The sequence below is a fragment of the Drosophila kikkawai genome, chromosome 2L (assembly GCF_030179895.1).
Source record: "Drosophila kikkawai strain 14028-0561.14 chromosome 2L, DkikHiC1v2, whole genome shotgun sequence".
NCBI lineage: Eukaryota > Metazoa > Arthropoda > Insecta > Diptera > Drosophilidae > Drosophila > Drosophila kikkawai.
Window position 1 is genome coordinate 102499 of NC_091728.1, and position 27377 is coordinate 129875.

Here is a 27377-nt window from a genome sequence, read left to right on the forward strand (position 1 = left end):
TTTTTGGCCGCCAGACAAATGAGAATCGTTTATGGCTGCCATTTGGATAACTTCTCCTTTCTGCTGACACCCCCGCTGACCTTGCCATGGTTACAAAATATATTCATATATATTAACTGCCAATAATAAAAGGGAATAGTTATTTTATTTCCCCTTTTTATCGTTGGCTAGTTTTGTCGTTTAAAGGTTTTAAACTGGGTTTATTAGGAGCTTCCTCTTCTGTTTTATAAAATACATAATACATCAGAGTTGTGAGTAAATTTTAGTCTTTCAACTCACTCACTCCTTCCCTGCTTTTCTGGCAAGTTAGTTTGCCAAGTTGATAATATAATTGAATGCACGAGCCACATGTGATAATGAGCTTTATTTATTTATTTAATTTAAATGGTCTCTAGCTGTCCCGTTCTCTCTGTATTTTTATCACCTTTTGTTTTTCGCGTTATGTGGGACAAGTTTGGCGTGGCGGCTGGCTTTTCTCGCGGCGTAACATAATTCGCAGGCAAATGCTAAAAGGGAATAATATTTGAGAGATGCCCTCTATACAAGTGGTATTACTCTATAGCTCCCCTGGTAGCAACAGGTTATTGATCCAAGCCGGCAATTGCCAGAGCATTTTCCAGAATGCAAATAGCCAGGCTACGAACCGAGTCCTTGGTCCTGTCGCTCCTAATCGACGCTGGCTAGTAGTTCATGACGCGCCAAATGCCGCCGCCTAATGACTGTTTTTCCCGCTTTTCCTTGGCTTACGCCATTCTGCCGACTTGTTTGCATTTGCTACCCACACACACAGTTGTATAGGGTGTATATGTATATGGCTTTGTTATCTGTTATCTGGCCCGCCTTTTGTGCCACTATCAACGGTGTCAGCCAAATGCAGACCAAAGCAGAACGAATTGAGTTTTCGCACAAATTGTGCACTCGCAAAAACCAGATGCTAACATGGTTTTAAATATATTTAAATTTCTTGGATAAATTTATTCATTTAAAAATAATTTTTATTTCATTAAATTAAAAAAAATTTTTTTCTAGTTAATATATTAATTTTTTTTTACCAATTATTCATTGCTTTTTTTCCTCTGCGTCAGTGTGTGTGGCGTGCGCCATTAATGAACATCGTTTGCTTATCCAGACTGACCCTCCTTGGTGCCCCTACCCATCCTATTGACATAATGTAAGCCACCGATGTCTGTCTACGCGAGAGGAGTACTTTCTGCTATATATAAAAATAGTTTTTGCCGCTCTCTGTCTCTCTGTTTTTGGCTACCAGTTGCTAGGTGTACAAAGATAGAAATGCAAAAGGATGGATAAAAAAAAATGAACAGAGAGAGAACTGGTGAGACAGAGAGGGCAAGATAGGAGTAGTGACGCTGCGTATGGGTAATGGCCAGACAACGGTGCGTATGAATAATGCCAACGTATCAGGTGGATCACAGACTGAATTAAAAATAAATAACTCAATTTATTAAAAAGTTGAGTTAAGAAATAAGATTATCAATATATGTACTGGGAATAATTATTTATGATTCCACTTCCCCGTAAACACAAAACCAGGAGTACAGTTTCAGTTGCAAGTTGTGCAATCCTTTCTGAAAGAGCCTTCACTTCACCTCGCTTGAGTTCACTTCACGCGCGGCCATTCAGTTTATATAGCTTTGTATATATGTATACACGCTATGTAGCTGGCAAACGCAGTTAGCGGTGGTTTTTCATTGTTGCAGAACGGAAATTAAATCATTTCCGCTGCCAACTATCGCTGTCATGATGTGCAACAGCTGTCAAATGAAAGGGAAGTGCGCCGAGAGATAGTGAAACCAAATCGCCGAGAATCTGCCTGTTCATGGCAAGTTGCAGTCGCTGATTCAATAGGAAAAATTGTCAAAAAGTTCAAGGGGAAAAACTGTAAAGCAAACTATGAGGGGGTTGGTGGCCGAAAGCAAACAGATTTTTCGGGAAACTTCAAAGCCATTTCGGTGAGTGTGGAGAGGGAACTTTTGGTGAAAATTCTTGGGAAAATGAAAGGTCTTTTGAATAAATGAAAAGCATTTGCAAACATTATGTGGCAGGCATTTAATATGTAGCAGTTTTACTTGGGTGATTTTTAGTTTGTTAAAAAGTGTGCAATTAAATAAATAAATAGAATACTATTTATTTTATGATTCAAGATTAATCTTTTTTGTGTATTTTTTAGTGTACAAACTACATAAATAAACAAATTATTCAAAAAGCTTTTTTCAATTAATTTGTAAATACTTTGCTCTCAATAGAAATCTGCTCGACCGCAAGCCACAACAATCCTTTCCGAATATCGTCCTTTTTGGGCACCTCACTCTCCCCCTCTGCCCTCCCTCCCCCTGTTGTTGTTCTGCAATTGTTTGCCTTTGGTTTTTGTTGAGCACTGTTGACGTTCCAGCGATGAGAGTCGCTTTTGGCCATGTTTATTTTACTTAACTGGCATTTTACTATGGCCTACGTGTGCAGGCAGCGTCAGTGTTTCTGTCTCTCCGCCCCATTGCCTCCTCTCTCTCCCTCATCGAATTTCCAGCGACATTTTGGAGTCTTGTTTATTTATCAATTGGCGGCCTGTCTGTTGTCCTGCCCTTCCAACCCCGACCTCCTCGATGTCTCGGCCAGTTGACTGTTGGCGACCCCAAAAGCGTTAATTGAATTGCCTCTCTCTCTCTGGGAAAACCGCATGGGAAACACAATTGTCAGAGTGAAGCTTTAAAACTGACTAGGAAAGTACAGCGAGCGAACGGATAAAGAGTATGTGAAATTCAGTTTGTGAGAATCATAATTTTTTTGAGTAAGATATAGGGTTTAAATAGCGATGTTGGAGTATATGGAAAATATTTTATGTACTTCCTAGAAGAACATTTCTTAATATGTATTTTTATTAAACTTATAAATATTAATGTATTTTCTGAAAATAAAAAACTCATCTTACCTGAGCTTTTTTGGGCATATATGTTTGCCTAAATATTCCGAAAGAGTACCTGTTATTCAGAGTTCACTATCTCAGAGCCTTTACTGTAAAGCTAAACCCCAGTATTTCAGGAAACCCTCAAGTTACTCTGCGGAATAAACATATTTAGTTGTCCCCAAAACTTTTTCGTCTGCAAAGTTTTCGCTCTTCAGCGCGTGAACCACCCGGCACACCGCGATAGACACACACAAATTTAATTCAAAATAAACCACCAACAGGTCGTCCCCCTGTCAGCAGTATTTCAGTCCCTGAATAATTGACTAAGAAGGCAAATAAGTTATTATGAAAGTGAAACCGAGTGCAGCGAGTGTTCGGAACCAAGGTGTACAAATTATACGAAATCCGCATTATTCACATATGCTGACCACATCCTGCGGCCATTCGGCGGCAGTCCAAAAACCAACAAAATTGATTCCAAAACTTCAAGAACAGCGGCCAGCAGGAAATACAATTTACGTAACGCGGCGGCATTGCTCAAAATTGACAAGATTCAATTCATTAAAACGGAGGGTCTAACATTTGCATTGCTGGCGGGCCCCATGGGCCAAGCGGCAAGTATGTGTCGATTTCGTGGTTGTCGTTACAAAAATAAGAATAAAAATAGTAAGCAACAACAACAACAACAGCAGCAGCAGCAGCAGCAACAACAACCTATAATAACAACCACAACACCCAGCCACAGTCCACAGATACAGCATCATCCTGAAATAATCCCCGGAGCCTCAGCAACAACAGGTGAGAGAAATGGAATCTCAGTGTTGAAGATAAAAAAGTGTTGAACCCAAACATTTGCACCTTGAAATTTACATAAATATTTTGTCACAAAAATTCAGTCAACAAAGACCAGAAAATACCAAAGAACCCGAGAACAGAGCCAAAGAACCGGGAAAACAGCAGAGCTTCAGAGTTTTTCCTTCCCCCTTTTCCACTTCCGTTTCTCAGAAACTGCTCAACATCGATCCGAAAAATACAAGAGGGAAAATATATATATACACAACAAAATTGGTCTCTTTTTCTGCACATTTGGCCAACTTTCAATTTGCATTTGGCTGCACTCAGAAGCAACAACAGCCACAATGCCATTCACACTCATGTTCATGTTGTGTGCACGAGAGTGTGTGTGGTTGGTATAATACACTAGTTTGGGGTGTTGATAATTACACAAGAAAAGGTAGATATATAATATCAAATTTATTTGGAATGCCCAGTGGAGAGTCAAGAACCAGAAAAAGCGAATATGTAATATATGTAAAATAAACCATTAATATGATTAATTTATAGAACTCACAGTCATTAGTTGAATTTAGTACTGAAATTATTTTCCTACAAAAGTCAGACAATAGAATTTATATTCTCTTGCCTGTAGTTCCTATTATTTATTTTTATCTTTATTTTTTATTTAAGGTAAATACATTAGTTTTTGTTTTAAATTAAATTTCAGCAAACATTTCTGAAAAATACTCGGTTTCTCTTCGAATATAAAAACCATCACAAGATTATCTTATTAATACCTATAATAAATTCAAATTAACACTTAAATTAAGATGCTTTATAAATCTTCGTATTTTAAAGAGTATTTCGGATTCAGTTGGCAAAGCTGGTTGCTCTTATGATTTCCTGCTAAAAGTAAAGTAAAATTCCGTTGTAAATGCTAAATAAAAATGTTCGCCACTCGCCTGACTCAGTCTTAGGATTTTGGGAAATGGGTTGGGGGGCGGCCCCCATATGAGTGTCTTACATAAAGCTGACGCATCAAACCGCAGCAAAGTGTCAGAGTACAGGAAGGTGTAGGAGGTGTAGGGGCTGTAGGTGGGTGTAGCCGAATGTGCGACACACTGTCGACTTGCCAGTTGACTTCGAGTGCAGGAAATGGCCAAAGGAATGCCCAGGGACAGGGGGGAGAGTGTTTCTGCAGCAGCTTAAGCGTGTTGCATGTTGGATGTGTGCAAGGCAAATGCAGCTTAAAAGATTAAATTCCCCAAACACACAGCCGTATATATTCCACATATAAGTATATTCCCCACCGCAGGGCCGTAAGTAGTCCAACTTCCAACTTATTGGCAAGCTTAAAAGCCAAAGACCAGCGGAAAGAGCGCTCTCCCAGCAGATTAACATGAGAATTTATGTCTGCTCAGGGAAATTCTTCGTGGGGGCGAGTGCTGGAAATTAATACCAGAGTCAATTTTTAAGCAGAGAATCGCGGGAAATGGCCCCAAGGAAGTTTCTTATTAAATGCCGACTATACAAAATTCAAATGTATATATTATATTAAATAGGAATAAAATTCGAATTAAATAAGTTTTGGCATTTATCTCAGAGCTAAAATAATAGAATAAATAGATACGGAAAAGCTATTACAGAGCTTCTTTCTATTTAAAATAATATATACCACAAACCACATCTAAGCTTTTTAACATAACAAAAAGTGTTTGTCTCATTAAAATTAATCAGCCAAATTCCCTTTGCCATCAGGAATTGTCACTCTCCACCGAACATCCATTTAAATATACGGAAAAAACAGGCAGTCAGCAAATATTTCCGTATCTAATTTGCCTGAAAATAGAAACTCTTTTGCATATACATATATTTAAGAAAATATCCTTGGCATTTGTTGGGAGCGAGCTTAACCCGAAAGTCGAATTGTCAAGTGACAGGAACAAGTCGTTTGTTTACTTCTTTTGTGTGCTTTCTAGGGTCCGGGGTTACAAAAGTAGCACATAAATCATATTTTCCAGAGAATAAATAAGCCAGCCGAGGGAGGGGAGAGTGAGCGAGGGAGATCCCTTCGCATCCTTGAGACATTCATCAGTGACTTACACTCGTTGTCGTATTTATATCTATTTTTAGCACTTAATCAGGCGCTCAATGCTGCCATTACAGACACCACCAGACACTAGGGTGTGTGCTACACAAACCCACACACACTTTCACACTCTTGCCGAGTCAATATTTCAAGGAAATTGCCAATATTTCCGGTTAATGTTAACTGAAACACTTTTGGGGGCCTCCGACTGTCATTGTTATTTATTACGTATACGCAACGTAGCGCATACGCCGCGTATGCGCTCGCAGCGGGGCAGCATGTGTGTCACTCGGTGTTCTCCCTTAAAAGTCGCTCCTTGACACTTAGTTGTTCAAAAGCGAACGACAGACAGCGCCCGAAATTGATGAGCTGAAAAAGCAATTGAACAAATTTATGTGATTTGCTCGTGAACTCGAAATTGTTTAAAATTGAAAAGGAAAACAGCGGAAAAGTGGAAGAGCGACGGGAAAAAATACCAAGGGGCGTCACGTTCCAAGTGTGACTTACCCCTAAAGGATATGACCCATTTGCAATGCAAATGTTGCGTCAGGCCAGCGAGATGGCAAAAAAGAGCCAAGGATCGCTCATAAAACTGTCAGCACATGCAGCGCAAGCAAATTACACACCCGGAAAAAAGGGCTTCGACTCGAATGCGATCATAAATAAATCCATTCGGGAAATGTGGGCTGAAATATTATTTTATAATATATATTTTACATATTTAAAAATTTGAATTTTGCTTTAACAAATACTTTCGGCGACGAGGTAAATATTATATTATATGAGTTAAAGAATTTATGAACAATTAAGAACAGTTTTTTATTATAATATTATACGTTATACAATATAATGTATAAGCTGTCTAATATAATATAGAAACAATATATAAGCACCTGGGTTTGAGTATAAAAATATTAAATACTTTAATACCATTAAATAACTTACTTAGGTACCTATTTAATATGGCAAATTAATATATATTCAAAAGCTAAAATAAAATGCAAACTCATAAAAAGTGATACTTTAATTTTCCTTAAATGAAAGTTCAAGCTATAATATATATATATCAATACTATAATTATATATTAATATTAATATTAATTATATTATAATAAATATAATTTGGAAGTCTAGATGAAATGCCAACTCATAAAGAGAAATACTTTAATTTTCCCTAAGGGAAAGTTCAAGCTATATATTTTCCAAACTTTCTTAATTCCTCTAGCAGTGCAGGGGAAGACATAAAACAGTATAACAAATTTTAGACTTCAGAACACTGCGGATTAAGTATTCATGTTTCCATTACCCCCTCTCTCCACCATTGCAGGCCTGCATCTGCGGAGCATCGAGGAGCCCGCGTCGACGCCGCTCCAGTTCCAGGCAGCAGCGGCGGCCGCCGCCGCCAGTAGAATGAACGCTGAGCAGGGGGGCCCGGGCTACGGCGGGGGCTACGGTGAGCACTCGCTGCTCTTGGCCACACGTCACACCGGTGTCCCCCTGCCCCTTGCCCACCAGCAGCCACTACCCGCCCACTACCAGCAGCTGAACCACACTGGATCGGGATCTGTTCCCTCATCCTCTGCCGCCGCCGCTGCCGCTGCCAATGGATCCTCCGCAAACCAGCAGGCGGTGTTCCCGCCACAGCAGCCGGCATATCCGCTCCAGCAGCAGCAGATGCATCAGTACCAGTCCCAGTACCAGTACCAGCACCACCACTATCACCACCAGCCAGCCTCGCCGCAGCACAGCAGGCCCTACGACCCGGAGCACGCGCGGATGGAGGCCTGGCTGGACGAGAATCAGGAATTTGTACAGGATTATTTTATAAGGTAAGACTAGCAAAATCTACTTCGGGTGCTCTCCATTTAAAGCCTTCTGCATGTCAAGGCCAACATTTAAGGTCTTGGCTCCCAACTGACCCCACCAACAACTCTTTCATTAGGCAGGGCTAAGGGTAGGGAACTCGTCCTGGTAGGGACATAAATTGCATCTGCCAACAGGCGTTCTTCGATGAACCCATCGAGCCAATAATCTATTTTCCCATCGAGCGGATCAATTCTTAAATTTGAAACTGTATTGTCGTCGGTCTGACCCGGCAATATGTAACATAGCATGTGGGTTTAGGAGGGGCTTTGGACTTGGCCCTGAGCTTGGGACAGCTCGTTTCCGCTATAAACCGGAAATTGCCTTTGCCGCAGTAGGACATCAGGCCAGGCGGGGTCAGAGGCTGCCAAGGGCTGGTTGTCTATGACACATAATAAAAATCACCAACAACTAAAAGCATAAATTGGGCTTTATTTTCATGGTCGAGCAGGCAGCATAACCAAGTCAAAAGTGCATGAAATTCAATTCGGAAAGCTGTTCCGGGTTAGTTTTTCTAAGCCCAACGAAACTGCCTACTCAGTTTTTCTTAAATACTTACCTATAATTTTAAATCATTTTTTAAACAAAAATGGCCTCCTTTCGACGGCTGTCCTTAGAAGGAAACAGTTTTTATTTTCTTGGCAAGCTGAAGAAGCTCTTTTGTTGCTTAATAAAGATATTTCTATAAGTTTTTTCTTGGGTTTAAGGTAAAGAAAAATTTAGTTAAACATATAGTGAGAGATCCTTTCCAAATTAGGATCCTTAATAGATCAAAATATCTGAAGCTTAGCTTTAACATTTTTTAATACAAAAATCTCTAATGATACAGGGTATTCAAAATGTAAGCCCAATTTTCAGCTATTTGAACCATGACTATCGACTCTTGATTTTTCCAAAGAGTTGTGAGCTGTGATTTCTTTGGAGTCGGGGTTTTATGCCGAAAGCGCGTGCCCATAAGGACACATGCTGGCCGAGCACAAGGCCTCAGCCCCTGAATATTTATAAGCTGGCATTTTATTAGATGATTTTATGCGGCACATGCGCGTGCTCATTTGCCTCTCTTATTTTTTTTTCATAAGACTTTAATGCGTGAATCCGAATCTCATCAGCAACTGCATTGGCACTCATTTCCCTCCCCCCTCGTATTTTCGCAGGAAAGCCACAAGGCAAACGGTGGATGCCTGGCTGGTCTCACATGCCACCTCCGCGGGCAACGATGTGGTCAGCAGCACTTCACCCACGCATCCCAATGGACAGACGAGCTCCTCGCGGGGCGGTTCTGGAGCCACCACACCTGTGCGGTAAGTGCCTAATCGAATATCGATGGGGTTTAATCCTGATGGATGTCGGACATATTAACCTTGTCTGTCAAATAGTTGGAGATTAAATGCAGTTCTGGAATTAATTTTGTTTTGGTTCTGGTTATGTTTTCCTTTATATAAAAATTATAGATTTAAAATTTAAATTTTTGTTTAGGTATCTCTTAACATTAATCTAATAGTAGTTTATAACAGATAAATATTTTATAGTGCTACCTAGAATATAATCCAGGTAACTGACAGTAATAAACCATTTATTTAAAAAAACAGTTTCGTATACCTTTGCTCCTGTCGTCTAAAATGAACTTGTAAATTGCGAAAACCACAAGCCTAGCCTTTATTTGCCGGCTTTGTATGCCTTGATAGGATGTAGTGAAAATGCTCATATAAATATTTAAGTGTATATTCCAAAAGCCTGCTCAAATGCTGCAAAGTCTCTGGTTTACGAACTCCCTAAATATCTGATAAGATCTGTAGTGAAGCTATGATTTGTATTTAAGAGAGCTGTTCTATATTTAATTTGATACAAATTTATTTCCTTAACACCTATACATTTTCTGAGAATGATTTTAATTTTTAATTTACTTAATTACATATATTTAAATACCTAGAAAAATCTCCGCTCACGAGTTCGAGCGCGGCGGCCTGCTGAAGCCCATAGTTAACACCATCGACGGCACGCCCACCTTCCTGAGCATCGGACTGTCGCCGCTGGACAATGGCGGTGTGGGCAGCAGCTGCGGCAATCTCCAGAATGTGGGAGGCGTGGTGGCAGGACAGTATCAGTACCACCATCCGCAGCACCTCCACCATCAGCAGCATAGCCACTATCAGGCGGGCGGTGCGGTGGGCAGCTCAAGTGGCGGCGCTGTAGGACCCACTGGATCCGGACTGGGTGGCAACAGCAGCGGAGGGGTGGCGGGTTCGACGGCTGGGAACGGTCATCAATATCAATATTATCATTGCCACCAGCGACCGCAGCGACTGTCGCGGAACGAGCTGAAGCAGCTGGACGAGAAGGAGTTGATCTTTGAATTGGTAAGTAAAGGGGAAACGGAAGTGGGATACCCTGGCCAAAAAAGGGATTTTCTGATCTTAGAAAAATATAGTTTATGTTATCAGAATTTTTCTTCTTTTTTTTTACTTTTCTATAATTTATTTAATATACAAAATATATGTTTAAAAACAAGAGTTACATAAATGACTAAAACTCCTGAAAAAACGACCCAACTATTAGTTATCAAATTGATTTCTACCGCGAATCCCTATCTATTTGTTGAGTTCCGCAAACGTGTTTCTCCGTTTGTTGGCCCTATATTTGTTGGCTTTGTTGTCGGCACCTCATTGACGTTGCTATCGGGCAAACAACACACACTCGAAAGACGTCATTCATATATAGTCTCCGGTAGCGTCTAGTGTTTCCCCCAACTAAGTTGCAGAAAATTGCAAAAAATGCTTATCAGTCGAGTAAATAATTGAACACTGTTTAACGTCTGGGTCTCGGCTCTCTCTCTCTCTCTTACAGGTAAAGGATATTTGCAACGAGCTCGAGGTGCGCACCCTGTGCCACAAGATCCTCCAGAATGTGTCCATCCTGCTGAATGCCGATCGTGGCTCGCTGTTCCTTGTCCAAGGACGTTGCAATGGCCCCGATGGACTCAAAAAGTAAGTCGGAAAATAATATAAGGACCGTGTTATCTCTTTTGGTTTTTATGGAGAGTCATGAGTTATCTTTATGCCATGATTTTGGCCTTAAAAGAGGTATCTTAATAATGCTAAATGCCACAGAATTTTTTAGATGGGAATGTCGTCTTGTGATGATTTGCTTTTTTAGTTAGCTTAGTTGTTTACTGGGTTTTTTAAGATTACTTTAGGCTGTGAAGAAAGCATAAGGGAAAGAGTTAAGGGGGGGGTAAGGTATTTAATTTTTTTTTTCGTAAATTTTTTTTTATTTTTTATTTTAAAAGTTTAATATATTAAGAATATTGTGTCCAAGTTTTACATCAATCATAGTAAAATTGACGAAGTTATGCGGAGCTGAACGAAGGTCGGTTGGTGTTCAATGCATGAGAATCACAAAGTTTAAAGCGCTCTCCTGAAAAATGCCATTTTGAAAATCGGTGTACACGATAACTAAAAATATACTGAACCAATCGGTTTGAAATTTGGAACATAACTTCTTTAGATAATTCTACAGGTATTCTCGTCGAGCTTTTTTTAATTTTTAATTTTCTTATATTTTTTATTTAACAAATTAACTTAATTTTTTAGTCAAAAATCGGGGTTTTGACTTCAAATTTTGATAAAAAATAGGGAAAAAATTTTAAAAATAAAAACGCTTCGAGAATACCTCGGGACACTTATCCTTTAACGAATGAGGTATAATTTTTTTAGATCGGATGATTTTGTGGACAGTTAGGATGTACACCGCAAACCAACTTTTTTTGGAGGCGACTCGGGAGATTCCCTATAACTCCTCTACCTCTAAATATTTTTCAATACAAAATTTATCACAAACTGTTCAAATGTTGTGTTATTATATGGTATTTAATTCGTTAAGCTAGCTTTAGCCGTTTCGCCACAACATTTTTTTGAAAAGTGGGCATTTTTGCACCGAATTAACCTTACCCCCCCCTTAAATAAACATAACTATATATATTTAACTTGTCTTTTTGTCTCTGAGTTTGATTTTATATTAAAAACTAAATATGTAAATGAAAGAAATTTTTTAAAACAAACTCAACTTCAACTCTCAACTTCACTCCTTTATAAGTTTAGAAAATAATAATAAAAACAAGAAAGAAAGCTAACTTTGGCCAGCCAAAGTTTGTATACCCTTGCAGGTAACAATTAAAATATATCATAACTGAGCCAAAAATGCATTAATTTTGATTCGGAAAGCAGTTTTGTGTTAGTTTTTATTGATTTAAAAAAACTGCATACCAAATTTAAAATTTTAAGAAATCAAAATTTTTGGCCATTTTAATGATGTAACCCCTTATCAAATTTCGCAAAAATGGCAAAAAAATCGATTTCTTCCGGACATGTCTAGAAAGATTCCCCTGTTGATGCTGATCAAGAATATATATGGTTTATGGGGTCGAAAACGATTCCTTTACTTAGAAAAATATTATTTTGTATTAAAAAATCTGATTTTTTATATAAAAAAACTTCTTGATTTTTTTAAAATTAAAAATATCATAATTTGGCCAAAAGAGCATTAAATTTGAATCGGAAAACTGTTCCGCGCAAGATTTTCTACAGTTAATAAATCTGCATACTTCATTTAAAAATTTTGAAAATTCAATTTTTTATCAAAATTAAAAATTTTAATGATGTAACCCCTTATCAAATTTCGCAAAAATGGCCAAAAAATCGATTTCTTCCGGACATGTCTAGAAAGATTCCCCTGTTGATGCTGATCAAGAATATATATGGTTTATGGGGTCGAAAACGATTCCTTTACTTAGAAAAATATTATTTTGTATTAAAAAATCTGATTTTTTATCTAAAAAAAACTTCTTGATTTTTTAAAAATTAAAAATATCATAATTTGGCCAAAAGAGCATTAATTTAAATCGGAAAACTGTTCCGCGCAAGATTTTCTACAGTTAATAAATCTGCATACTTCATTTAAAAATTTTGAAAATTCAATTTTTTATCAAAATTAAAAATTTTAATGATGTAACCCCTTATAAAATTTTGCAAAAATGGCCAAAAAATCGATTTCTTCCTGACATATCTAGAAAGATTCCCCTGTTGATGCTGATCAAGAATATATATGGTTTATGGGGTCGGAAATGTCTCCTTCACTGCGTTGCAAACTTTTGACTGAAATTATAATACCCTGCAAGGGTATAAAAAAACCAATAGTTCAATAATTTGACCAACAAAATATATATATATAAATACATATATTTATAAATGTATTTAAAGAACCCGTTTTGTTTCTCAGTTTAATTTTATATTAAAAATTAAATATGTAAATGGTATAGAGTTTTCAAGACAAGGCGCTCTTTCACTCCTATCTTAGTTTATAAATAGAAGCATAATGCAGACAGACGCATTTATCATAAATCAGACAGATTCTATTAGTCCAAAATGGACCCCTATTCTCAATGTAAACTTGGCTCCAATGTATATATAGCAATCAGCCAAGTTTGCTGCTGCTCGTGCACTATTTTCAACAATTTGTTGATGACTTCATTTAGCTGCATTTTCGTGGACATTGTGAATACGCTCGCTCTCGCGCGGCTTCAACTTTGTCTTGGCAACATTTTTATGGCATTAATTTTTGGCATTTTATGAGGGCACACTGCGTAGATGAGGATGAGCTGGCTCTGCCACTGGCTCCTTCATAAATGCCATAACCCCGGAACGGAACGGAACCTGGGAAGGGGGTCGGGCATGTCAGCCATTTTGTATGCATCGTATGACGCCATTCTGCTGCCAACGCTAATTGCAATTGTCTGCACACGCACTCGCCAAATGCATACTATTCGGTAGAAACTTTTAAAGCCATAGAAAAAGTGGCAAAAAATACACAGGAAATGGATCCAAGACACTGAGAAATAAATGCATCTTAGATGGTAATCGAAAAATGCGAAAAATAAAGGAAGCAAAGGTAAAGAAAGGGAAAGACAACTATGTTGATTTGATTTAGGAATTATTATTATATTTAATATGTAAGGTGAGAGAATTTGTTATTTTCTGATATAAATATTTACAGATATATTTATTTCATATTTAGGATGGCTTAAATATTTTCAACTAGAACTCTATTTCAGTAGCAACATATTTTTTAAATGGTGAATTGTTTTCGTATTCTTATCGGCTCTAAAATAAACTTTTATAAAGACGATAAATTATAAACATATAAGTTGCAAATCATTAAACAAGAAAGAAATATTATATACTTAATGCCCCTAAATTAAAGAGAAAGTGTTCATAAATACACACCATAAAACAAATGTATGCTCATAAGTAATATTTAGGAAAGAAGAAATCAATGGTCAATTGTTTCTTTTATACTCATTTATTCACATTAATTTGCTAGATCTTAAATAATTTAAACAGAACCCCTAGATACCTCTCATTTCCCTCAGTGAAGTGCGGAAAAAGTTGGCATTGTGTCCGATGACAATAGACGATAGTTGCCGATGCCGCCGCCGCCTGTGCAACACAATTTATAATTTTCAACTTTGGACTCCGTTCTCATTCCTTTCTCGTTCTCCTGTCCATCTCCATTGCAGATGCCTTGTCTCGAAGCTGTTCGACGTGTGCCCCCGGAGCACCGTGGAGGAGATGGAGCAGCAGGAGGAGGTCCGCGTGGCCTGGGGCACTGGCATCGCCGGCCATGTGGCGGAGAGCGGAGAGCCCGTCAACATACCAGATGCTTACCAGGTCAGTACCAGCAGTAGTTGTAGTATCTTTCGGAAATTTGACAAATTTGAATGCCAACTGGGTCATAAATCAACCTCAGTCGGGGGAGTTGGAGATGTGTAGGAGAGATATATGTAGTGGCAGGGTGAATATGGGGGGCTTTTCATTCGATTGCAAGATTTATGGCGATGTGTGTGCGGCTGCTGCTCTTTAAGTTTTCAATATTGCTCAGTGAACTCGGAACAGAAGCAGCATCAGCAGCACTTTTCACATTTTCCCGCTGCTCCCCACAAACACAGCTTTTTTTCGGCAGTTTTTCTTTCGGCCTGTCTGCCAATTGGAGCGTAATTAATCTTGCGCCAAGACAAGGCCGTGTTAGCCATGTTATATCACCAAGATATGGAGTCCCAATGCTTTTATTTCCTCTGCTCCTGCTATTTTTTGTGGTTCTGGCATGGCTTTAAGCTGTTTGGCTAACGATAACAATTGCTCCGACTTCAATTGCAGAGAGAGGAACATTTTTAACGTTTCAAATTAGAAGCAGTTGTTACTGAGGAAGGCAAAGTAATATTAATTATGTGAAAAAATATATTATTATTATTTAGAGTCGATTGTCTTAGTAACTAGCACTCTAATTTCACATTAAAACTTATTAAACTTAATATTGATATTATATCTAATCTTCTAAACAACAAAAAAAGAATATTTATATTTATTTTGGATAAATAAGATTTTTTAAAATAATGATTACGGTATTTAACGATACAGAATTTTTAAGATTTTACCTAACAAATTTTATAGTTTTTTTTGTACATTTTGAAATTTCTTTGAAGTTAAGTTTTTATACCCTTGCAGGGTATTATAATTTCAGTCAGAAGTTTGCAACGCAGTGAAGGAGACGTTTCCGACCCTATAAAGTATATATATTCTTGATCAGCATCAACAGCCGAGTCGATATAGCCATGTCCGTCTGTCCGTCTGTCCGTCTGTCCGTTTCTACGCAAACTAGTCCCTCAGTTTTAAAGCTATCTCAATGAAACTTTGCATATAGTCATCTATATGCTCTCACTGCTATATATGTCGGAACGGGCCGGATCGGACGACTATATCATATAGCTGCCATACAAATGTTCGATATATTTTTAGAAAAAAAATTATAACTTTGCTGTTTTTCAACATTTTTGCACCATTTTTTAGATATGACCATTTTGTATTATTTCAGAATTTTGGTAAAAATTTTTTCAAAATCGGACGACTATATGATATAGCTGCCATAGGAACGATCAGGAAATTAATAGAAAAAAAATTATAACTTCGTTGTTTTTCAAACTATTTTTATTTACTCTGAGATATAAGCTTATTTTATTAGTTCAGAATTTTGGTATAAATTTTATGAAAATCGGACAACTATATCATATAGCTGCCATATAAACCGATCGGTAGGTGTAGGGAAAATGTAAAACTGGGAATGTAAAACTGTAACTGTCAAACTCTCAACATAATAAGTATAGATAAAATGCAATGAAATAATATCTGCAAGGGTATACAAACTTCGGCGTGCCGAAGTTAGCTTCCTTTCTTGTTAAGAAAGTTTTTCTTAAGATATTCGTTCCACTCTTCATATGGATTTGTGCCTTACAAATATTAATTAAATTATTTAGAAATTCCTATCATATTTTTCCTCAGTGCTATAATGTTTTCCCAATAAATACTAAGCCGTAGATGTACATAGATAAAGCCCCCTAGCAAATACGTGACGCACAGACAGACAGATCGCTCTCAGCCGCAGATCTCCTGATTGTTGGCACAATTAATCAGGGCCCCAATTTGACACTTGCCGGTACCAGACAGCGGGACCATTTCGAGCGACCAAGATAACTCCATGCGCCGGACTATAGACGACGATTCGCGGTGCGAATGAGTCGCATTTTGGTTAGACAGTTACGCTCGAGTGCAGATCTTTCAGTCGATCCCAGTGGACTTTTGACTCGGCTAAGTAGCTGGCCAAACACACACCAGAGATCTCGGGAGGCGTCTGTGGAGCCAACTGATAACCTGCCCCCTAGAAAAATAGGTTGGGAGAAATGTGTGCCAAGTCTGTGACTAAAATAGAACTGGGAAAAGGAGACAGTTTTCGCCATAAATAATTATCTGTGGGGAAGAGAGATGTAGATAACCCCCGGCCAATGTTGGCCTAAATAGATATCAGAAGAGCTAGGGATATAGTTTGTTTAATATTTTATAGGGTCATTAAGTGCAGTAAAAATCAATAATAGAGAATAAGTTATGCTTCCTAGTAAGCTTCGTTAGGCTTAAATCATTTCACTGTACAATATGACAAAGAAATTAACCCTATCCTTCGGCAGACTGTGGTTATTTAGGCAGATAATTGCATTTCCTTAATCAATCACTCATCGTTGAACAAGCCACGAATCCGAGCACGAATTAATTTAATTTTCCCTTCTGATTTCCCCCCGCAGGATGAACGCTTCAATTGTGAAATTGATTCGTTGACCGGCTATCGGACGAAGGCCCTCCTGTGCATGCCCATCAAGGACTCGTCCGGGGATGTGATTGGCGTGGCGCAGGTCATCAACAAAATGAATGGCGAGTGCTTCTCCGAAATCGATGAAAAGGTAAGTGTGGGGGAGGCTGGAGCTCGGGAGGGGATCGCATGACGTGGCTGGTTTGATTCTTTTGTTCCGAATAAAGCTGCAGCAGCAGCAGTGGCAGCCTTTGGCAAATTGCATTCATTATTCAACAAAGGGGAGGGAGAGTGTTTCTCTTGTTAAGAAGGCTTAGCAGAATGTCAGGCAAAATGCCATCAGGGATTATCCCCCCGGCACACATGTGTGCGCAGTGTATGTCATAATTTTGTGGCATTTTTCCAGCTCTCTATTATGAAATGCTAACCCCCTCCTCCTTTTTTCTGTCTTCCCGTAATCTTTCCCAGGTCTTTGCCTCGTATCTGCAGTTCTGCGGCATTGGACTGCGGAATGCGCAGCTTTATGAGAAATCTCAACTGGAAATCAAGCGGAACCAGGTCCTGCTCGACCTGGCCCGCATGATCTTCGAGGAGCAGAGCACCATCGAGCACATGGTCTTCCGCATCCTCACCCACATGCAGAGTCTTATCCAGTGCCAGCGCGTCCAGATCCTGCTGGTCCACGAGGCGGACAAGGGCAGCTTCTCGCGGGTCTTTGACTTCGAGGCGAATGACCTGAGCGAGGAGGAGGCCACCTCCAGGACGAGTCCCTACGAATCCCGCTTTCCCATTAACATCGGCATTACTGGCCACGTGGCCACCACGGGGGAGACGGTGAATGTTCCCAATGCCTACGAGGACGATCGCTTTGACGCAAGTGTTGACGAGAGCTCCTGCTTCAAGCACCGCTCCATCCTGTGCATGGCCATCAAGAACTCGCTGGGCCAGATCATCGGAGTCATCCAGCTGATCAACAAGTTCAACGAGTTGGTAGGTATTCAAGGATAATCCTAAATGATTTTCAAAATATTTTAAAGTATAATTTTGTATCCGTTTCCCCCAGGACTTCACCAAGAACGACGAGAACTTTGTGGAGGCATTCGCCATCTTCTGCGGCATGGGCATCCACAACACGCACATGTACGAGAAGGCCATCGTGGCAATGGCCAAGCAAAGCGTCACCCTGGAGGTGCTCAGCTACCATGCATCCGCCACCATGGACGAGGCACACCGGTTGCGGGTGAGTACCGAATTCCCCTCTGTCCAGATTAAATTGCCCTCCCGGGTGCCGTTTGCCTCGGAGGAGGCCAGTGAAATGCTTAATTTTATTTGCACTCACTTAATTTGCCAGAGGCCAAGAGGTTGTCTGCCATAAATTAATGTGTCCTGGCGGAGGAGGCGCACTCTTGGACTTCCCTGTTGCATTGTCTGCCCTGGCTTCATGCTTTTTATTCCCGCACTGCTTCTGTGTGACAGTAACAGAAACAGCAACAGCAACAAGCTGTCAGCCCTTGGACCAGCCCCAGTCCCCTCCCTCCTGCTGGGCCAACGTGTTGACAGTTGTAATTAGTTTGTTCGCACAAAAGTATGACAAAAAGGGAAACTTTTCTACTTGAGGAAAGTAGGGGAATCGTGGGACTCGGACGAGTTCCCTGTTCTCCGCCGCCGGACACTCGCTCTGTAATTATGCTGGGAAAATGATGACCGCCTGTCGGGTTGTCAGCCAGACAAAGATGTTGGGTTATTAATTTTAATTAAAATTATACCGCACTAGGCTTTGCTTCAGCAGGCAGAGAGCGAGGCACGCAATGTGGCGGATAAACCCTTTTTTCATTCAGAAAATTTTTTGATAAACTTCTGCTTTGGTGGCTAATACAACGCCATTAACATTCGCTGACAGCAAACAGATGAAGGTTTAGTTGGGGGAATTTTATATCCTTTTTTTTGGATAAAATTTTATTCTTTTGGGTAAAAAAAGCCTTGACTTGGCACACGTGCGGGTTTTTTGTTAAGAGGTGAACCCTCATTTACAGATTTTCTTGGGTAAATCTCTAAAAAGAATTACCCAATTAGTAAAAAGTACATTAACATAATACTTATCTTACTATATTTAGTATTTAATGATCTCTTTTTTAATATATTTATTTTCAGCGCCTACGAGTACCTTCAGCTGTCCACTTCCGTTTGCACGACTTCAAGTTCGATGACATCCATTTCGAGGATGATGATACACTGAAGGTATGCTTGTATATTCACAAAAATATATAAATAATATATAATAAAAATTTAATAATTAAATAATATTGAATATGCTTGAAGAATAATAAAATAATCTTTAAATAATATTTAATAAGCTCGAAGAATAATAAAATAATATATGAATAATATTTAATAAGTTTGAATAGTAATATTTAAATATTTATTTCATATTTTTAAACATCTTTTCCAGGCCTGCCTGCGCATGTTCCTGGATCTGGACTTTGTGGAACGATTTCATATCGACTACGAAGTCCTGTGCCGCTGGCTGCTGAGTGTTAAGAAGAACTATCGTAATGTAACCTACCACAACTGGCGACATGCCTTCAATGTGGCCCAAATGATGTTTGCCATTCTAACGGTGAGTGATCCTTACATTTTCCAATTTTAGAAAGCAATATTTATTATCATTTTATGTAATGTCTACTAAAGACCACGCAATGGTGGAAGATCTTTGGGGAAATCGAATGCCTGGCTTTGATTATAGGCTGCCTCTGCCACGATCTCGACCATCGAGGGACCAACAACTCCTTCCAAATCAAGTGCGTTTCAATAATTCATAATTTATAATTTATATTTAATTTATATACATTTAATAAACATTACTTTTTCAGAGCCTCATCGCCCTTGGCGCAGCTTTACTCCACCTCCACCATGGAGCATCACCACTTTGATCAGTGCCTGATGATCTTAAATAGTCCTGGCAACCAGATACTGGCCAATCTGTCCTCCGATGACTATTGCCGGGTCATCAGGGTATTGGAAGATGCCATCTTATCCACCGATTTGGCGGTGTACTTCAAGTGAGTTTTATTTCTAATATTTTTATATTTTTATTATATTTTATATTTCTAATATTTTAAATATTTTCATGACATTTTATTTATAAAATTTTGATATTTATATTATATTTTGTATGTATTATTTTTTTAAATATTTAACCAAAGGAAACGAGGTCCCTTCTTGGAGAGCGTCCAGCAGCCGGCGAGCCATTGGGTGGCCGAGGAGCCACGTGCCCTGCTGCGGGCCATGAGCATGACTGTCTGTGATTTGTCGGCCATCACCAAGCCGTGGGAGATCGAGAAGCGGGTGGCCGACCTGGTCAGCTCCGAGTTCTTCGAGCAGGGCGACATGGAGAAGCAGGAGCTGAATATTACTCCTATTGTGAGTGACAAGAATCCCTATACAATATGAGCAATTTAAATATATATTTTTTACCTTTTAAAAGGACATCATGAATCGCGAAAAGGAGGATGAGCTGCCCATGATGCAAGTGAATTTCATCGACTCCATATGCTTGCCCATCTATGAGGTGGGTTTTTGAGTGTTTTACATTGACAGTGTGATTGAATTGGTGTTTCTTTTACCCTTTCCAGGCCTTTGCCGCTCTCTCGGACAAGCTGGAGCCTCTGGTCGAGGGCGTGCGCGATAACCGTGGCCATTGGATCGACTTGGCCGATGTTGTCAAAACCAAAACTAGTCAGGAACAAGAACAGCAGCAGCAGCAGCAGCATATTGTGATATCGAACGGTGACTGCAGGGCAATGACGAGGGATGAGGATGTGGCCGAAGTGCACGAGGCGGAGGCTCCCCAGGATGCCGAGCAAGCAAGCGTAAATGGCAACGGCAACTTGGCCAACAGCAGCAGCTCTACTAATAACCACATTGCCGTCGCTTCTCATCCCACCAGCACCCTGCCCAGTGAGCGCGATGATGTTGATGATGATGCGGAGCAGCAGCAGCAAAACGGACTTGAGGTGGCCTCCATTTGCAGCTCCCCACATTCCTCGAGCTGCTCCTCCTCCACCGCCTCCAGCCGACTGTCCACGCCGCCGCCCACTGGCGAGGACGACAGCACTCCAGTGTCGCCCTCAAAGACGCTGCAGGCCAAGCTGGTGGTGAACGCACTGCAGCGGCAGACCTCCAACCCAGCCTCGGCTCAGAAGCAGCGCTGCAAGAGCTGCGACCACTCGCGGAGCGGCCTGCATGTGAGGAAGACCAGCTCGCTGAGGGGCGCCCAGGAACTCGAGATGGACAGCAAGAATGAAACTGGTGGCCTCTGCAAGAGTACGCCCGTGATCAACCACCATCAGCATCAGCATAGTCATACTCACAGCCACAGCCACTCGCATCATCATCATCATCACTCGTATCACATGGGGATCGGGATTGGCAGCGCCAGCATCGGCGGCAGCGGGCTCATCAGCCTGGCCACGCCGCTCCTGGCGACGGACAGTGATAGGATACCAAAAATTGTGGGCAAAATTGGAAATCTCGATGGAATGCCGACCTTTGCCAACGGAGGAGGAGGAGGTCAGAACGGGCTGCCCTTTGGCGGCGGCTACCAGCAGCAGCATCGGCAGAACCACCATCATCATCATCACCATCATCTGCTGGCGCGTCGTCACTCGGAGACCAACAGCAATGGGCCCTCAGCCACGGTAGTGGCGGCCGAAAAATAAATACATCCCAAAATCTGATGTGGGCAGAGTCTTAAAGCAAGCAGTTGCGAGGGATAATGCAAGGCAGCTGAGAAAGTGTTTTCAAAGCTCGAAAAGTTACCGAAAAACAGTTCTGAGACCAGGACCCCATCAGCATATCTTCAACATATGTACATATAGTTCTATTCACCCCACACACACACACACCATAATTCATACTCTAAACATCTTGTATATAAAAAATACGCACTTGGAGCAACAGTATCTATCGAACAGTGGGATAGCCTACAACTAAAACTAAATAGAAAGATTCCTATAAACGTTATGTAAATCGTAAATCGTAATTCGTATATCGTAATCCTTGATCTGTGTGTGTCTATATTGTATAACTTCAATTTTAGTCCTAATCATAAACGATAGACGGTAAGGCAAAGAAGTCAAATTCTCTAGATATTTAAGAACGCAGGTAGAAGGGAAAGAATTGTACCAAAAATGGCAGAGTAGTGTCGTTTGTCTTCGAAAGGATCACAGCAAGGATAAAAAGTATTGCAAGGATGGAGAGTGTGCATATGCGACGGAAGTACGAGTATAGCACACAGTGTTTAACTTTATGCGTTAGTTGAATTATCTCTATGGTTACCAAAAGTCTAACTTTAGTAGCATTAACCAACCGCTTAGTGATGATGTTTAATCGAAAGCGATCGCGAGCCTAGATCATAGTAATCACAACACAACCTTAATACACACGAAAACAAACACTAAGCGCTTTGAAAATTCCCCCTCCCGGCGCTCTTTTCGAATTTAAATATTTGTAATAATAGTGTTTATTCGATAGTAAGAAGCGTATTCGTATCCTAAAAATAAATGTGTACTCGATGGTCTTCTGGGCTGGCCTCATGCGTGCACACAATATATAGGCAGAGCCCAGAGCATCGTTGGGAACTATCCCTGGGCGAGGATCAGCAGCACGTCAAACGTTCTGTGTGCTCGTACACGTATTCGTCGGATACCGCACTAAATATATATAAATACAATGCATATAATATCCCTCTTTTACATTAAATTGTACTTTGTGAGTTTTGTTATTTATTGTCGGCATTAAATTCTATAGAGGAGAACTTATCGAAAATACACAAATTATTTGCCTTTCGCAGAAAGGCAAAACTAAATAAAGCAACAAAAAATATCCAAGTGAGTGGTTTTGTTTTATTTTTTTTTAGACAATTGGGCGGCTTTCAGTAAAAATACTATGTAATGCATGTACGCTAGATGAGCAACACTGCCAAGTGAGATGCGATTTTGACATGTCAGCAAAAATAATACCTTTTTCAACAACCACATCATACCAACAATAAAAACATCATACACCTCCCACCCAAGTTCACACAATGTGTTAGCAAATTGTCCGATTCCCTGCCTACTGGTGCTATCTGGGCTCCTGGTATTCGAAATGGGAAGGGCGAGCTATTTGCACTGTGATTTGTGCCGAGTCATTGCTTTTCGCAGTACAAATTTATACATCGTTCGCTTTCATGTACCAGGCGCCCAGAACGCAGCAGTAGGCAGATGCTGAACAAATTTTTCACAGGCAACAACAACAAATCTTCGGAAGCTCACATGGTGGAATCTATTTGACATCTCTTTCTAGCAAACGTGGAATCATATTTCATATCTCCTTCTAGCAAACGAGCGGCCTATGTTATTAAATACTAATACTAATGCAATTACTGCTCTCTGAGTATACATAAACTGTCCCATGTAGATCGGCTCTCTATGTGGAACCTATTTGACATCTCCCTCTAGCGAATGCAAGTACTGCACTCTCTGAGTCCACAGCAGCTTTCCCTTTCTAGCTAATGCCAAACGACCAAACTAAAATTGTTGTTGTAGGCCTGCAAAAATTTGTTCAGCATTACTGCTGCGTTCTGGGCGCCTGCTATTCAAAATGGGAAGGGCGAGATACAGTATGTCAACAAAGTGTTTTGACAATGAAAAGTGTTTTGATTTTTTATGTTTGCATGCCAAAAAAAGGAAGTAATCAGCGTTTTTAAATATTTTAAAAATTGTATTTCGATTCTGTGGGTAAGTAAGTACTAATTTATGAGAAAAAATAACAACATTTCATTTGGTAACTGTCTTAAAAAAAATAAAAACAAATAACATTCAGATTTCATACCGTCAAGAAAGTGTTTTGACATCAGCGGCAAAACAGTTTTAGGACAGCTCCCATTGGAAATTAGCTTTGGTTTTTTTTTTCTCCTCTTAGCCTTTGCGTTCCTAATCATTTGTCAATCAATTTCGGCGCGACAAGTTCTATCAAGATTTAAAAAAAATGCCTGGAAAGAGAACTTCGCACGAAGTTGCACGACTGGTTTATTATAACCACCAGATCGGGAAAAAACGTCCAGGAACTGTCTGAAATGTTCTCCGTATTACGGCAGACAATATACAGCATCCTAAATAGACCAAACAAGGAGAATAGACCGGGTCCCAAGCCTGGAACAGGACGGCCTAGCAAAATTCCAGAGAGAGATGAGCGAAAATTGCTAAGGGAACTGGCCAAAATACCTCATGTTTGGCTCAGATCCATAGCAAGCGATCTCAAGGACACAAGTTGTGACGCCTGTAGGCGCACAATATATCTTATAAGGAAGAAATAGAATAAAATAGAACCACTTAGGGACATAAGAAATGGATTGGCGACATTATGAAAATAATTTGAATTGAATGCGCGCGCGCGCCACTGATCGTCAAGGAGGGTCACACTGGACCGAACGGAGACTGGCCACACTATTCGGGGAAAATCCCGCACAGGACTCTGGCCACACTGAAGCCGCGCCAGGGCCTATATAAAGCGGACCACGGCCCTGGAGTAATCACTTAGCAGCCGACTGCGATTGGGTCGAGTTAACCTCCCCAGTAGTTAGCAGCGAAGTCACTTTTTGGGAACTCTGGTTCCTATTTATAAATTGTAGTTAGGATCTCTGCTGACTTGCGAGTCCAATCTCTGACGACTTTCGAGTCCAAAATACTGCCGACTTCAGAGTCCGAGTCTCTCTGCTGACTTTCGAGTCCGAAACACTGCCGACTTTCGAGTCCACTTCTCTCGGCTGACTTTCGAGTCCGAATCTGCAGACTTTCGAGTCCGATTCTCTCGGCTGACTTGCGAGTCCGAAACACTGCCAGAAACACCAGGAGAAACCAGTGGGCTTCTGGAGTAATGTTATATATTGTAGTACAACATCATCTTTGTTTCGTCGCAAAAAATAAGAAGCCCACTGGCTTCTCCTGGTGTTTCTGGGCAAACCAAAGTCGCTTTTCTATGTTTACTTTCGAGAGCAATAATTTTTGGGATGTGTACTCGGTCCGTTTTAGCAGCTTTCGGACGGTATCGTGAAAAACATTTAGATTACTTGTGTCCTTGAGATCGCTTGCTATGGATCTGAGCCAAACATGAGGTATTTTGGCCAGTTCCCTTAGCAATTTTCGCTCATCTCTCTCTGGAATTTTGCTAGGCCGTCCTGTTCCAGGCTTGGGACCCGGTCTATTCTCCTTGTTTGGTCTATTTAGGATGCTGTATATTGTCTGCCGTAATACGGAGAACATTTCAGACAGTTCCTGGACGTTTTTTCCCGATCTGGTGGTTATAATAAACCAGTCGTGCAACTTCGTGCGAAGTTCTCTTTCCAGGCATTTTTTTTAAATCTTGATAGAACTTGTCGCGCCGAAATTGATTGACAAATGATTAGGAACGCAAAGGCTAAGAGGAGAAAAAAAAAACCAAAGCTAATTTCCAATGGGAGCTGTCCTAAAACTGTTTTGCCGCTGATGTCAAAACACTTTCTTGACAGTATGAAATCTGAATGTTATTGGTTTTTATTTTTTTTAAGACAGTTACCAAATGAAATGTTGTTATTTTTTCTCATAAATTAGTACTTACTTACCCACAGAATCGAAATACAATTTTTAAAATATTTAAAAACGCTGATTACTTCCTTTTTTTGGCATGCAAACATAAAAAATCAAAACACTTTTCATTGTCAAAACACTTTGTTGACATACTGTATTTGCACTGTGATTTGTGCCGAGTCATTGCTTTTCGCAGTACAATTTTATAAATAGTTCGATTTCATGTACCAGGCGCCCAGAACGCAGCAGTAGGCAGATGCTGAACAAATTTTTCACAGGCAACAACAACAACTCTTCGGAAGCTCACATGGTGGAATCTATTTGACATCTCTTTCTAGCCAACGTGGAATCATATTTCATATCTCCTTCTAGCAAACGAGCGGCCTATGTTATTAAATACTAATACTAATGCAATTACTGCTCTCTGAGTATACATAAACTGTCCCATGTAGATCGGCTCTCTATGTGGAACCTATTTGACATCTCCCTCTAGCGAATGCAAGTACTGCACTCTCTGAGTCCACAGCAGCTTTCCCTTTCTAGCTAATGCCAAACGACCAAACTAAAATTGTTGTTGTAGGCCTGTAAAAATTTGTTCAGCATCTGCCTACTGCTGCGTTCTGGGCGCCTGGTATTCAAAATGGGAAGGGCGAGATATTTGCACTGTGATTTGTGCCGAGTCATTGCTTTTCGCAGTACAAATTTATACATCGTTCGCTTTCATGTACCAGGCGCCCAGAACGCAGCAGTAGGCAGATGCTGAACAAATTTTTCACAGGCAACAACAACAAATCTTCGGAAGCTCACATGGTGGAATCTATTTGACATCTCTTTCTAGCAAACGTGGAATCATATTTCATATCTCCTTCTAGCAAACGAGCGGCCTATGTTATTAAATACTAATACTAATGCAATTACTGCTCTCTGAGTATACATAAACTGTCCCATGTAGATCGGCTCTCTATGTGGAACCTATTTGACATCTCCCTCTAGCGAATGCAAGTACTGCACTCTCTGAGTCCACAGCAGCTTTCCCTTTCTAGCTAATTCCAAACGACCAAACTAAAATTGTTGTTGTAGGCCTGCAAAAATTTGTTCAGCATCTGCCTACTGCTGCGTTCTGGGCGCCTGGTATTCAAAATGGGAAGGGCGAGATATTGCACTGTGATTTGTGCCGAGTCATTGCTTTTCGCAGTACAAATTTATAAATAGTTCGATTTCATGTACCAGGCGCCCAGAACGCAGCAGTAGGCAGATGCTGAACAAATTTTTCACAGGCAACAACAACAAATCTTCGGAAGCTCACATGGTGGAATCTATTTGACATCTCTTTCTAGCAAACGTGGAATCATATTTCATATCTCCTTCTAGCAAACGAGCGGCCTATGTTATTAAATACTAATACTAATGCAATTACTGCTCTCTGAGTATACATAAACTGTCCCATGTAGATCGGCTCTCTATGTGGAACCTATTTGACATCTCCCTCTAGCGAATGCAAGTACTGCACTCTCTGAGTCCACAGCAGCTTTCCCTTTCTAGCTAATGCCAAACGACCAAACTAAAATTGTTGTTGTAGGCCTGTAAAAATTTGTTCAGCATCTGCCTACTGCTGCGTTCTGGGCGCCTGGTATTCAAAATGGGAAGGGCGAGATATTTGCACTGTGATTTGTGCCGAGTCATTGCTTTTCGCAGTACAAATTTATAAATAGTTCGATTTCATGTACCAGGCGCCCAGAACGCAGCAGTAGGCAGATGCTGAACAAATTTTTCACAGGCAACAACAACAAATCTTCGGAAGCTCACATGGTGGAATCTATTTGACATCTCTTTCTAGCAAACGTGGAATCATATTTCATATCTCCTTCTAGCAAACGAGCGGCCTATGTTATTAAATACTAATACTAATGCAATTACTGCTCTCTGAGTATACATA

General features: G+C 40.2%; 1 protein-coding gene across 4 annotated transcripts in view; it reads left to right on the top strand.

The window, feature by feature from the left end:
- Positions 1-22718, top strand: part of Pde11 (Phosphodiesterase 11) — a 72889-nt gene extending 50171 nt beyond the window's left edge. For 2 of the 4 annotated variants that reach the window (XM_070283369.1, XM_017179897.2), the window contains 15 exons: positions 7114-7615; positions 8804-8950; positions 9580-10006; positions 10494-10633; positions 14221-14371; positions 16831-16986; positions 17304-17825; positions 17899-18075; positions 18987-19073; positions 19285-19452; positions 19524-19633; positions 19706-19894; positions 20039-20255; positions 20320-20403; positions 20468-22718. In XM_070283369.1, coding sequence (XP_070139470.1) covers positions 7114-7615; positions 8804-8950; positions 9580-10006; positions 10494-10633; positions 14221-14371; positions 16831-16986; positions 17304-17825; positions 17899-18075; positions 18987-19073; positions 19285-19452; positions 19524-19633; positions 19706-19894; positions 20039-20255; positions 20320-20403; positions 20468-21553 — 4163 coding nt within the window. In that variant the 3' untranslated portion in view covers positions 21554-22718. Of the gene's footprint in view, positions 1-3312; positions 3719-7113; positions 7616-8803; positions 8951-9579; positions 10007-10493; positions 10634-14220; positions 14372-16830; positions 16987-17303; positions 17826-17898; positions 18076-18986; positions 19074-19284; positions 19453-19523; positions 19634-19705; positions 19895-20038; positions 20256-20319; positions 20404-20467 lie in introns of those variants that run through there. The other 2 variants (XM_017179926.3, XM_017179890.3) reach the window with 2 other exon arrangements.
- Positions 22719-27377: the final 4659 nt, after the last annotated feature.